Below are 13854 nucleotides of genomic sequence, written 5' to 3'. Positions count from 1 at the left end.
TTTCTGGACTGTACTTTTCCTCATTTGGAATGGTTGTCTCCAGCTAGGACCTCTTGAGGCTGCTTATGCCTTCTTGCTGATGACTGCACATTATCAAAAATCTGTTACAGGGAAGCTTTTTTCCCATATTTTTAGAGGTCCCTTTGCTTGGGGACTGGGGATGGGAGAGGAGCACCTCCAGCATGTGTCGTGCCCAGTGATCACCAGCAGCAGTGGTGCCAGGAGGACTTTGGGATGGGGTTCCCCAGCTTTTGGTGCCTGCAGCCTCCAGTGGGTTTATTCCTTTTCCCACCCTGATCTGAATTTTGCACTGATGTACTGCAGCTTGAGGGAAACTTAAACACGGCTTTGAATCTGGGCTCCAGGATTGCTTGGGTCGGTTACATGGTTGGGTTGGCTGCAGCTCGCTGTTGGTTGTGCAGAGGATGCTAGAAGCAAACTTGTCCAAGGTGCGAACTGTTTTGATCAGTGTAACCAAGGCAGAGCAGTTCCTGCAGTGCACAAAGAGGGATGTCATCCCTGTCGGTTGTTGGCTTTACCTGGACAGGGTTCCTGCATACGTTGTATGGTTTCTCCTCCCCATTTGCCACTGCTGTACCAAAGCAGGGATAAATCTGTAGCAGTGGCCAGTTACTTGTCTGAACTACCAGGTAGTTAGTTACTGGTTAAATGCTCTGAATTCATACCCCGTGGTAATTTATTTAGGAGATCTGTGTAGGTAGCAGCAATAATGGTGTGCCTTTAACAAAAAGGCAGCAGCCTGCAGTAAATGTAGACATTGGTGCCTTACTGAGCTGCCACAGTCCAGTTCCTCCCCAGGTCACAGGGCACGGTGTTCTCCTCTCTGTTCTTTTTCAGTCCGTTCCAAATCATGTGCTGGGAGCTCCCTGGGTGGGCACTGTGTCTGTGGACAATGGCTGAGCAGCTCCTGCAGCTGTACCGCATCCTCCTCCATCGCTGTGCTCACTCCCAACTTCTGGGAGCTGATTAGAGGCTTGGCAGGAGCCGGATGGTTATGCTCTAAGTACGTTTTGGATACATGCTGTTCCCATCTTTATCCTAGCGAGGTGGTACTTTTGATTGTGCAATATCTGTGGCTAATTACATGGCAATTGCAGTGTGCCACCAGCCACCCACAATTCATTGTCAGATCCTCGGGGATGCGCATGAAAACAGAAAGATAATGTTTTCTTTCTTCAGTCCAGTGATTTAGCTCGCCTCTTGTTTTTAATCCCCTGCTCCTCCAGGTAATAAAGCCAGATGGTAGTGACAAAGAAACAGAAGCCACGCATGAATCAGATGTCCCTGAGGATATGCTGGGGACTTGTGTTCCTCGAGAGGCGGCAAAAGGCGGCGCTGAGGGTCCGGATGTCATTATCGAAGCTCAGTTTGATGATAATGATGCAGAGCATGGACAAGACCACTTGCCGGACACGTTGGCTCATGACATCAAGAAACTTTCCCTGGATACCGCTGAAAAGGGTGAGCAGATCAGAGTGCTGATTTAAACCTTTATTTGAGCAAACTGTTGAAGTATTGCTTTGTTGCCTCGCTTTGTTGCAAGATATAAAGTACAGGCATAAAATCTTAATGCCTTATCGCTTCCATCCCTTTCTGCTGAGCCGCCTTCGTAGTTCTGAATGGATATTAAGGACTGGGTTTTATGTAGTTGTGATTGATGTAAAGCAAATCTGTGAAACAGAAGTCACACCTTTAGATTTGCAATTCTCAGGGCTGTCTGGGGACGGCTGGTTGCTATTTTATTCAAGCTGCTGCTGTAGCAGTTTTCATCGCAGCTTGGCTGCCCAATCTATGTATGTCAGTCTGGGGATAAGAATATATTTCCTTAGGGGCAGTGAGGTTGTTGCTGTTTTCAAACAGTTGAGTTATGAGCAACTTAAAGATTTGGTCCATTTAAAAAGAAAATTGCACTAAAACCTAAAGCCAATTATGTGATCTGTTTTGAAGGCAAACCTATTTTATTCTGAATCTGAATTCCATCCAAACCATCAAATGTTGCCTAGGGCAAAATAAAATAGGCTCCCCTGTCCCAGACTATTCCATGCTGTTCTTTGCATGCACTTTCTGGTACTGAATCTCTGAAGATTTCTTCTTCTGAAGAGCTGTGTGTCGAAAGGATTCTGACAATTGGTGCAGCAACTTAGGTTATAAGTAGTTGTTGGTCTCTGACAAATCTTGGTGGTTGTTGTAAAGCTATTCTATTTAATACTTTGCATTTTCCTGATATTTTCCTGCTTTTGGAGGTGCGCAGACCTCTGCTTATGCTGTTGGTAGGTTTCCATTTCTCACACCCATCTGTTAATAGCAATGGAAATAGCATTTATGTAGAAGTGTTGCAGGTTTTATGACAAAACACTGGTTTCAGCTCGCGACTGGAGTTGCCACCCCACCAGTTCATGATGCTGTTTCCTTCTGGTACTTCCTCTGGCTTTCATTTACTGCCAAATTATGTGAACCAACTTCCGTCTTGTTCCATTGCTTTCCAGTGTAAGTTGTGTGTTGGGAGTTACTTGTATTGTCCACAGCTGTTTTGTGTAGCTGGCAATTGACGCCATCTTTTTGAAATCTTGGACCCCATGTTAAAGTTGTATGCTGTCAAGCTGCCGCTTTGACTTGGCAATTCTCATTTCCTGATGTAATCCTGAGTCACGTGTCTGTTGAGTTTCTGGTCTTGCTTTTAATAGCAATGGCAGTTTAAAAGTCAGAAACAGTCTCGTTTGGGACCAGTACCTAAAATAAGTATAGACTTGAGCCAGTATTTTATTTCACCTGTGTAAGTAGGCTTGGGTGTAAAAGCACAACGGGAATTATTTTTCTTGGTGTGTCACAGTTCTCAAGGTGCCCTGGAGTGACTGCTGTTGGAGGCTTCAGGTTGTCTCTTAAAAATCTGAGGGAGTTTTGCCATTCAGTTCTATCTTTGGATAGTGTTTGTAGGACAAATGTTAGAGCACAGTGTTGTCTACATGGTGGAAACCCAGCCTATTTCTCCACTGTGGTTTTCTTCTTTTTTCACGGTCTTTTCCTTGTTCATCCTCAGGCCCCGTGGTTGGTGTGATTATGCTGGTTAGATTTCTGCTGAGTTTATTTTGCTATCAACTCTCTTAATAGCTGTTTCAGCTTCTTTGGCAATACAACCCATATGGATTTTTCTCCACTTTCTTCCTCTGCTATTTAATGCCCTCCTTTTTTCATGCATATAAAGTTTACGATGCTGCTTTTTCTGAAGGTGTTTTTGAGCAGCTAATGATTACTTTGGCTTGTTTCCTGTCCTCCATGCAATTTCTCATATCATCACATGTACACATTTTAAGTCTTGCCTGGAAAACAGCTGTAGTTATTCTAGCATCAGTGATAATTGTCCTGAAAAAAGAAGAGACACTGCCAAATTCTGCCCTCAGGACAGCCAGGTGTGGCTCAAAATGCTTTTTTAAAAGGACCAAACGTGCACTTTTTCAAAGCAAAATTTAGAATTTAGAAGTTTGCACTTGCTAGGGCCTTCCAGTGGAACAAGGCAGCAGCACTGGAAGGCAGGGTGGGCCTGCAGCAAATGGAATTGTCCATAGCTACCATAATAAAAAGCAAACCCTGCTTACTCTGGGTTGGGGGGTAAAAAGATCTAGGGGAAAACAACAAAGCCAAAGTTGCTCTAGACATTGCTGGGCAATGCTTAACTCTCTGTGCACATACACAGGCTTTGTAGATAACTGACTCTCAGTTGCAAGATGACTTTTGTCCTTTCTGATGGAGTAGAATTATGCAGTGTCTTTGGTGTATTTGTTCTGCTGCTGCTAATCAGGATGAACCAGGAAGAATAAAAGTAGATGAGTCATTCAAATAAGAGCACTCTGGTTCATGCTGGGAGTATGGGCTGATGTGATGCCCTTTCTGCCCTGGCCTGTTTCCCATCTCTCCTTGTGGCTTTGTTCTTCAGAGCACAATCCTCCCTTCATTTCCACTTGTGCACCGGCATGAATAATTTTGGGTTGGACCTTGCTGTCAGAAGCTCTGAAGCATGAAACTTTGTGCACACTGATTGTGGCCCAGGTCTGAGCAGGCTGAATTTCCTGAAGTTGTACACTGGGATTTCTGTGCTTCTGCAGGGCTTAAAGGGTGCCGAAAAAGGATGGGATAAACAAGAAAGAAGTCTGCAGTATGAAAGAGACAATGAAAGAGACAATTATGTTGAGCCTAATTCTCAGCCTATATAATTTCTGAAAGTTTCATACTCATAGAAGTGCTCTCAAGGATCTTTACATAAAAGCTTGTCACTGACATCACTGTACCAGAAGCTGTTTTGATCAGGCGAGTTTGTTCTGCTTTGCCGAGCAGTTGGGTTAAAGATTGTCTTCAGAAAGGTCTCTGGTTTGGGAAGTGATGAGCCCTTTTCCTCTCCAGCAAGCTGTTCCACACGAAGAGCAACACGATCTTGTTCCAAAGTTAGATCTTCTTAATGTTAAGTGCTGGTCACTGGATGTGGGTCTATTTTAGTAAAGTTGGAATCCCTTTTCTCCTTTCCTCCTGCGCTTTCAGCTGTATTTCCAGGGCACAAATATTTCTACACGCTGAACAAACTTTCTGTTCTTTCCTTGTGAGGACTGTACAAATTAGCACTGTGAGTGTCCAATCTGAAGAAAGCCTCTCAGTTCACTCACTGGTGGCTTTGAGCCCTCCAGGATTTCATCTATGTCCTCTTGGAACGCAGGCAAAGACAAGGCATAGTATCCTGGCGCTACTCTGAGCAATACTGCGTGCAGAGAAAAGATTAATTCTCCATAGCGCTTGGTAAATCCTCACCGTTTTACCCTGAGTTCTCAGGGTTACTCTGTGTCACTGCTATGCAAAGAAGTCATCCACCAGTGGGTACGACCTTTGCCAGATCTCTAATTCTTTTCCTCAATCGTCATTCGCATTCACTACTGGAACAGAGGTGGTGTAACTTGTATCGTTATTACTGAGTTGGAATATGTTACTTCTGTGACTTATCACTGCTGTAAAAGGATTTTCCTTACACTGCATGTCAATATGTAATAAAAAATAGATTTTTTTTTCTGAATCCTCCCAGCCTAGGAAAAAAGGCAAGATGTTCTGTGCAGAATACCTTACAATGGTGTATCCTCACACAGGCTTGTGTGTCACCTGAGTTTATACAAATGTGAGCTGTCTCTTGTTAAATATAGGTATCGTTTTGCTCTGATAAAGTAGCTGTGCAACAGTAGCAACTACTTGTGAGAGTGGCAGCTGTGCTCATAAAATGCTTCAGCCTTTCTTTGTGAAAGGATGTTCAAATAAAAGTTTGTAAAGCCGTGTCACTATGCCAAGAGCTATCTTGGTCAAACTAGTTTGCTTGGCTTTTCTCAGCTCTTCTCATGAGAGATCTTACTTTCCCAGATAGGCAGAATATCCTGCTTCCCACAGCGTGGCTCACAGAGGTAATTAGGTCGGTGGACTGCCTGCCCTGGCGGCAATCAGATAGCTGTGTTTGTTCAGGATTTCCCCTTACACCTACGCTGCTGCGGATCAGAGTTTAAATGTGTGAGAGGTTTGCTCACTGCCTTGACGTCATGAAGTTTGAATAGAAATAGCTCGCTTACGGGCAGAGTAAACTGACAACCAACTCAGCCACTTGTGGGATGGAAAATTGAAACAAATAGCTGATGGTTAATAGGTAGAGTCAGCGGAATTTGGGCTAGAGGTGCTGCACAGCTTAGTCCTGTCTCCCTGCCTGTTCAACATCAGTCAGGTGGACTCTGGTCCATCTCTTTTCAAGTCAGATGTGACTATCTCAGTCTCTAATAAACTTGGTGAGGTCAGCAATTATCACCTAAAATTGCTTAGTGTCCATACTGCTGACCACAGGATGTTACTGAATACCTTGGGGTTGCTTGGTTCAATAGGAGCAGTGACGTTTGGTACCTTTGCATTATGGCCATGCAGTAATGCATTTTTTGCTTGAGGTTCTGCTCTACAGTCAGGGCTCAGAAAGACTTTTGGATCCTTCTCACAAAGAGGAAAAATGTATCCATGATCTTAGGTTTGGTTTGCACTTCTGCAACTCTCCAGAGCTTCTGTGAGTCTTCTCTTTTTTTCTTTCATGTGAGTGGGTGCTTCTATGCTCACCTGGAGCCCTTCTGCAGTCAGCAGTGTCTCATATTGGCATAGGCAGAGCTTAGAGCAATATTCCCATTTCCCTGCTTGGCCAAGGCCCCTGGTAGGGAAGGGTGGTGGTGATGAGAATCTGGACAATGTGCTCGTCCCTCCGCTCTGCTCAGGTCCCATTCTTTTAGTTTAGCTGACATTAAGTCTGTGACAAATTTGGAGCCCACCAACCTCACTGGCTGCTGGAAGGAATAAATGTTCCTCTCTCTTCTTCAGAGGCTCCTGTTTGTTCTGAGTACTGGTAAGGAGCCTTCATGGTTCTTTCCTAGCCTGCAGCTTTCTGGAGATGGATCGTCTCCACTGCATAGCTCTGAACATTTCTAGGCCGCAACAGAGTGAAAGCTCACCAGGAAATCTTCTCAGTTACACGGCTTTTAATAGAAATCCTTGAGGTGGAACTGTCAAAAATCAGATCGGTTTCACTCTGCTTGAAGCCTGGAAAACCAGCAGAGGAGCTGGAGCCATTTCAGCTGCTCGACTCAGCTCTGTATTCGTTCATCATAAGTTCACATTTGCAGGTCTCTGGATCTAGTTCTTCTGGTTGTTGCTGTAACTTTTTGTATACAAGAGCATAGATGTCTTGAAGAGTAAACAGTACAGCAACTTAAACGTGTTCAACTGGTGTTGGACAAAGTGGGCTTTAAAGTAGCATTGAATGAATGCTACAGACTGGCTAAGCCTCTGTTGTTCTTCTGTTGCACAGCTGATGCCTGCAGTGGAAGTTAATGTTGCGGAAGCTTCTTATGCTGTTCTTTCCCAGTAAGTTATCTTGACCCCCAAATGACTTCTTAAACAAAGAAAAAAAAAATTACTTTGGCAGTTAGTTAATGGGAATTAGATTAAGTTCAGCGTATTACCATATGTTCCTGAATTCACCTGTGTTTCTCCTTTGAGTTAGGAGTCTAGGTCAAGAAAAAGGAGAGGTTATGGTATTGCAACTGAATGGAGGGTGTGAAGATAAACATATTAGAGTATGGTCATTGTTAGCAGTGTGATTTCCAGGATGAATCAGATTAGGGTTCATTTAGTTAACATATTTTCCATGCAATTGTAAAATTGGACACACAGGCTTTGGGAACAAATGCACGTACAGGAAGGAAGAACATTAAGTAGGCAAAATAGTTAATGGAAATGTTTTTGTAACATTTTAATTTTCCTTGTTGTTAATGTAATAAAACTGTATTTCTGTAGACTGTCGCACTGCCTGAGTTTTTGGAGATTTAATTCTGTTGCAATAGAGCTTCCAGCCCCCCTGTTGACTGGCAGCTTCTCAAGGATGGAAAAGGGTCTGAGGTCTGATTACCAGCGCTGTGGTTGCAGTAATGTTGTGTGGCTACTGAGAGAGACACAGTTTGATCTCTTGGGTGAGATGGCAGCTTTCCAAAAGGACGTTGAATGTTTGTTGATCAGGCTTAGAGGGTTCTAAGGAGCACTGACACTTCTATCTCATCATTCTGCCATCTCCACTCTCCTTTCTCATGGAGGTGGCTAAATACAAGTAGATGGCTGTGCTTGGCTGAGCTGTGTGTGTAAGGAAGCTGGCTGTACTCACGTCTCCACGTTGCCTTTGCTCTGTGTTATTGCAGATGGTCGTTTTTTTTGCTGTACATATCTGTTATTATGCCCTTCCTTTCCCTCTCTGAGGGTCTCCTCCCATTTGTGTGCATCTTCATAAACCTCCTTGGTCATTATCTGAGTCTCCAGGTCAGCATGCCATTGGATATGCAGATGTTTGAATCCAGGTGTTCAGACACGAATGGCTGTGGCAGGATGAGTCTGCTTAGGGTGTTCAAAACCAGCATCTCTGGGAAGTTACTTATGTTCTGTTGCCACACTGCTCTGCAGTGAGGCAGCTCAGGAGTGCTGTGTGTTTCAAAGCTGCTTTTCTTTTATACCTGCACAGCCTTCCCACATTGCACACAGCAGTTAGGCTGAATTTGGACAAGCTGCACTTGTTGAATTCCAAAGCTGTCATCTTAGCAGTGTTGTCACAGCCAGCTGTGTGCTCCCTCCATCACAAGTGGAAAGCTCTATGTGTGTAGGTATAAATACTTGCAAAATGTTGCTTCTTGTGTGGCTTTTTCCCAAGCAAGACTCGTAGCTTATTTAATGTAAGTTCTAGTTCTGGATTGTGTCTGGTGACAAGTGAATTGGCCCTTTCACCGCCCAAGTAGTGACTGGATTTCACATCAAATTATGTTGTCTACCTCTCTAGGAACCAAAACAAGTTTCTAGAAGCTGAAATTGTTTGACCAGGAACAGATCTTTCTAAGAAACCAGATTCCTATGACCCTCAAAAAATTGCATTTTGGTTTACTTGGTGATGTGTAAGACCAGGTATGGATGTGAAGTATTGCTTAGTACCAGTGGTTTTGCATTCTGGAGTAGAAACCCGCTCCGTGCAAATGAGCACCAGTGACTGAATGTGAAGAACCGTGCAGCACCATTAGCAGAAATGTGCTTCTTTCTTATCCCTTATCTGTTATCCCTGACATTAGGATCAGAGCACAATGGCTGTGATCCAGCATGTGTGCATGCATTTAAATGTACTCGATTTTGGTTTCGGGGAGTTTCCCTTTCCACGTGTCTCTTGTTAGTGGGCAGAACTTCCAAAACGGCGTCGTTTCAGCGTGGAGCAGCACACAGCCCTTGAGGTGATATTTATCATCAACTGTGTGTTCTTTTTTAAACATCGATTTCCCTGTTTTGTGGCACTAAAACAAAATAAGCCGAAAACTGCTTATTGAAACAGACAGCAGAAAAGCTGAATTTTGCCACTCGGTTAGGAAGTAATAAGCTTTGCTCTTGGAAAGCTTACAGATGTTCTGCTACCTGAGCACCAAACTGAAGAGTCCCATTTTCATTTTTTACAAGCTTCCTACCACGGATGCCTTCTGGTGAGCTGTGTAGGTATGCCCATGTAAGCCAGCTAACTTCTCAAGCAGATGGTTCTTCTAGCTGAAGTAGCAAATATTAAACTATATTTCTTTAAAAACTTGTTTCTTTCCATCCAGAGAGAGAAGACTTTTCTTTTTTTCCAGTGAGTTGTTTTTGAGATCTGAAACTGTGATATATTTTCATTTGCAAGTGGATATTGCATCTTTAATTGTATTCTTTTTGGACAGAATTGCAAATTTCCACAGTGACCATAGTGAAAATAACTTTGGATCTGTCACAAGTAATCAGAACTCTAGTCTGATGACTTTTGGTCCACTTTGGCCATGTCTTAATGCCTGGTAATTGAATTGTAGAAGGAAATTTGGGGGAGCTTAAAAAAAAAAAGGGAAAAGTTTGAGCTAGGAATGCTGTCAGGCAGATCTGACTGTGCTCTGAAGCTGCCTCCATCCATCTGTGACAGAGGGAGGCAAATTCCACAACGTCCTGGATCAATTTTTTTGGTAATAACATAACTAATTTGACTTGCTTTTTGTATCTAGTGCCTAATATGTATTTTTTTAAAGTAAGACTGTTACAGTTTTGGTTTGTCAGATAATCGCTGAAAGGAAAACACTGAGATTATAATGCAGTTTCACTGGATCCTAGTTGCTGAAGTGTGTTTTCACTGTAAGATAAGCTTATGAAGTATTGCCCAAGCTAACATAGTAAATCTTTCTCAGAAAACATGTCTTTGCCCAGGGTGGAAATATTGAATGGTCATTGGATAACCACTACAGTAAAGGGGTCAGAATAATTCATTTTCAGTTTGGCATAATGCAAGGAGTTTCTTCCCACCTCCCCTGCTCAAAAATCTGCTTCTCTCACAAGTTAACTCTCCTTTAGAATTGCCTCTGTGGCTCTGCTTCGCTCTGTGAGCGGTCTCCCAGCTCAGATCTTCTAGACCACCAGCTTCTGCAGGAGCCCCGGTTCCTCTCTCCACCCACCCATCAAATTCCAGCTTCAATGAATAGAAAGACAATAGAGAGACAGTGAATAGAAAGAATGGCCTCAAGGTGTGCCAGGGCAAGTTCAGGTTGGGTATTTGGGAAAAGTACTTCTCAGGAAGAGTGGTGATGCATTGGCACAGGCTGCCCAGGGAGGTGGCAGGGTCACCATCCCTGGAGGTCTTCAAGAAGCATAGAGATGTGGCACTGAGGGATGTGGGCAGTGCTGGTGGTAGGTGGATGGTTGGACTAGATGATCCTAGAAGTCTTTTCCAACCTGTGTGATTCTATGAAGGCAGATGTGCAGTACTGTTGGACTGTGTTTAGGGGACTCGGGTGACAGATTTCTCACTGCCTTTGTTGTAAGGAAGCTGTGCTGCTGCTGTAGACCTTTGAGCATTAGGTGTAGCCCTGTTATCAGCAGAATGTTAACTTCAAAGGAAGCAGCTATGAGCTATCAAAAAGTCCACATCTTTTAGCCCCAAGAGTACAGAGCTTCTTGTGCATCTGTTTTCCTGTCCTTGGTTTCAAGAGTGTTGTCCAACAGTGAATGTATGTGCTGGCCTTTTAGATACTAGAGAATGGTGGGAGGAATAAGTAGATGTCTGGGATTTACTTTCTTCTTTTTTTCTGTTAATGTTGCAGATCTGACCCTCCTTCTGATGGAGTTTCTACTAACTCCAGGATTTTTTGGGAGGGCTGCTGTAACTGGAGAGACCCCTGAGGAAGGAGGTATTCTCCAGCCAGCCAAAGGCCCCTGGTTGATTTTGGCTGTGAAGGCAAGAGGCAGGCTCTGCCATGTGTCAGAGTGGGACTTCATTTGCCTTCTGGTACCTGTCCTGGGTTTGCATAGGCAGAAATACAGCAGTCCTGCCCGTTCTTTGTCCCAGGTGAAGGACCTGCTGGTGATCCATTTGCTGGGCTCTAAGTGACAGCCCCTGCTGGTGGTTCTGTGCTTTTCTATGTGTGCATGTGATACCTTCCAAGGACGCTGCTGCTGGCTCCTTTTCTTCCTGCTTTTGTGAAAAAATGCAAGCAGCTTTTTAGAGAAATTGGAAGGAAAAGTGGAAATAAGTCAGTGTTAATAGGGACGTATTCGTCGAGCATGGTGCTCTTCTCATTCTTGTCTGATGTGCCTCAGGTCAGTGCTGTCATTCTGCTATGCTGGGAAAGCAGTGAGTGCAAATCTTGCTTCTTCCAGACACGTGTAGGTCTGGTTCCTCTTCCATCCAGCATGTGCTGTGTGGTGGCAGAGTTCACTCCAGCAAAGCACTGAGCTTGCGTCAGGTGTGCCTGCACGGCTGGCCTTGGAAGGCTACCAAGCTCCCCTTGCCCTCCCTGCCTGCCAATTTTTCCTTGTCTCGGACCGTCCCGTTCTTTGTCCAAGTTGTCTTTACGGTTGGCACACCATAAACCCTTTCCTATTAACTGATGGCTTGAAAATTTTTAAGAATGGCTCCTTGCTTTCATTCTTTGCTGACCAATTTCCTGGTCCAGCCTCTAGCTGACAGTGATCTTAGAGGAGAAAAGCAATGAGGTGTGTATCTCCAGTTTTTAAACTGTGTATAATGATCCCAGCAGGTTTTTTCCCAACTTGTTCATAACCGTGAGGTTCCATGGGGGATTTATCCCTCAGTAACCCTTGTTGTGGCAAACCCGAGTTCATCCAGCAAGAGTGAGGGAGAATCATAGAGTCACTACGGTTGGAAAAGACCTGTAGGATCATCTAGGATCATGTAATACAACTACCACCAATGCTGCCCACTGACCACGTCTCAGTGCCACGTTCTCATGGTTCTTGAACACTGCAGGAACGGTGACTCCACCGCTCCCTGGGCAGCCTGTGCCAGTGCATCACCACTCTTTATGGGAAGCATTTTTCCCAAATATCCAAGCTGAATGTCCCCTGGCACAACCTGAGGCCATTCTCTGTCATCCTATCGCTGTTACATGCAAGAAGAGGCTGAACCCCACCTCGCCACAACCTCTTTCCAGGGAGTTGCAGAGAGCAATAAGGTCTCTCCCGAGCCTCCTCCAGACAACAACCACGTCCTAAAGCTGCTGTCAGACCAGTAGCCACGGGCTCTCAGCAGCCATTTGGCTCACAGGGCGCTGCTCCAAGCCGTCTCGATGGCAAGGATTGCGTTGGCTGTTTGTAAATACAAAAAGCATTGGCGTGCCTGCTGCCTGTAACAGATATTTTCATTGTGAAAATTGTGAACTGGAATTTAGCTGTCAGTTGATTTAAATACTCTTGGCATCTGGTGAAGGAGTTTCAAGGGGAAGGAGCGTGGCTGTTTGTCATACGCAGCAATTACTTTCATAAGGCTCTTTAATAATCCTGGTCTGCAGCCGAAGAGGGGTCAGCTTAGTAGATGTGGTTTCAATGTCTAAGATAAACATGTGTTTTATAACCTTGCATAACATTTGTTAAGGAAATTAAATATTAAATGAATGTATGTACTTAAAGGACTGTTTATATAATGTTAATGACTCCAACTAAGTAGTGCCAGGAAATTAATGTATTTCTTAGTATTTAAGAAATAGTGTGTTTTGCACCATTTTGTTTATTATGGCTGATAAAACTGTACTTGTAAAGTTTGGATTTGTTTTGACTTTTGTTGTTTTTCAGCAGATCTCCATGGTAAGTGAGCATATACCTGCTTTCTTTTGTAGTCTGGAGAAATAAAGTTGCTTAATACTTGGCTATGCAAGCACTTTCAGATGCATCAGCACTCCTTTCAGATAAGTCTAATTCATGCACCTCACATTGTATTTTGATGGAAACATGCAGCTGTGTTTCTCGTTTGTTGCAGTGAAAGCTGGTGGGATGGGTGCTGTGCACAGAACAAAACCAGAGGAGGTACCCAAGGTGAACGATCCCAGGCTCCTCCCAGATAAGTTCCTTCAGAGGACAGCTAAGGTAAGTCCATAGAAAGTGGCAGCATGAGTGTGCTTCCAGAGGCTGAAGGAGGACCAGCATTGGCTTCCCTCTAGCCTCCATTTGTTGATCTTTGAATAAACATTCCCTGTTTCAAAGAGAGTAATTGTCCGATCTGATAAAACTCAAGTGTTTTGTTATTTTTTCCAATTATGCTAGTTTAAATTCCCTTTCTTTGTTAGGCAAAATTATTTAACAAGAATCAGAAAAAAAAAAAAAAAAGAATTGGATACTAGTATGTGTGTCAGAATATCCAGAGTTGTCAGAATTAATACTTAAAGACTTTGGAAGGGCTGTTAGTGCTGTTGGTTCAAGACTTGAGCCAATCTTCGGATGTCAAGAGACTGGTGGGACAGGCTGGGTCAGGTCTTTTCCACGTCTTGTGCTTTCCTGTGCAGCCTCTCATTCTGGTCCCCGTTCTGGGCTGTGCTGCCCACTGGTCTCCTCCAGCGTGGCAGTTGCAGCGTTCAGAATCACACAGAGGTGCAGCTTCTGAAACCTTCAGGAAGGACTCGTCTGTATAAGTTTAGGAAATCAGCTATAGTATTTCTGTTATCCAGTTGATTTATTATTGTCTACAAAAATACAGCCTGGATGAACACCTCTCTGGAACAATTATTTAATGATATTGTAATTTATTATTCTTTTCAAAGCAGTCTTGTATAAAGGTAAAATAACCCCTAACTTCAGAAAGCACAGAGAGGAGAGAACTGCCAAATTCCCCACAGCACATCCTTTCCTGTGGTTAGCATTGGATCTGCCAGAGGCACCGTTTTTGAACTGGCCTGTTCTGCACTGAATGTCAAAATCGCAGGCCGAGGATACAAATGAAAGATCTAACAGGAGTTGCTTGTA

At 43.8% G+C, this 13854-nt stretch overlaps 1 protein-coding gene across 5 annotated transcripts in view; it reads left to right on the top strand.

The window, feature by feature from the left end:
- DIS3L2 (DIS3 like 3'-5' exoribonuclease 2) overlaps nt 1-13854 on the top strand; it is a 165795-nt gene that overhangs the window by 53591 nt on the left and 98350 nt on the right. For all 5 annotated transcript variants that reach the window (XM_048954573.1, XM_048954574.1, XM_048954578.1 and 2 more), the window contains 2 exons: nt 1248-1482; nt 12875-12981. In XM_048954573.1, coding sequence (XP_048810530.1) covers nt 1248-1482; nt 12875-12981 — 342 coding nt within the window. The remainder of the gene's footprint in view (nt 1-1247; nt 1483-12874; nt 12982-13854) is intronic.

Source organism: Lagopus muta, chromosome 9, assembly GCF_023343835.1.
Source record: "Lagopus muta isolate bLagMut1 chromosome 9, bLagMut1 primary, whole genome shotgun sequence".
In the NCBI taxonomy this organism is placed as follows: Eukaryota; Metazoa; Chordata; class Aves; order Galliformes; family Phasianidae; genus Lagopus; species Lagopus muta.
Note: the sequence above shows the minus strand (reverse complement) of the source record. Positions and strands in the feature narration are given on the sequence as shown.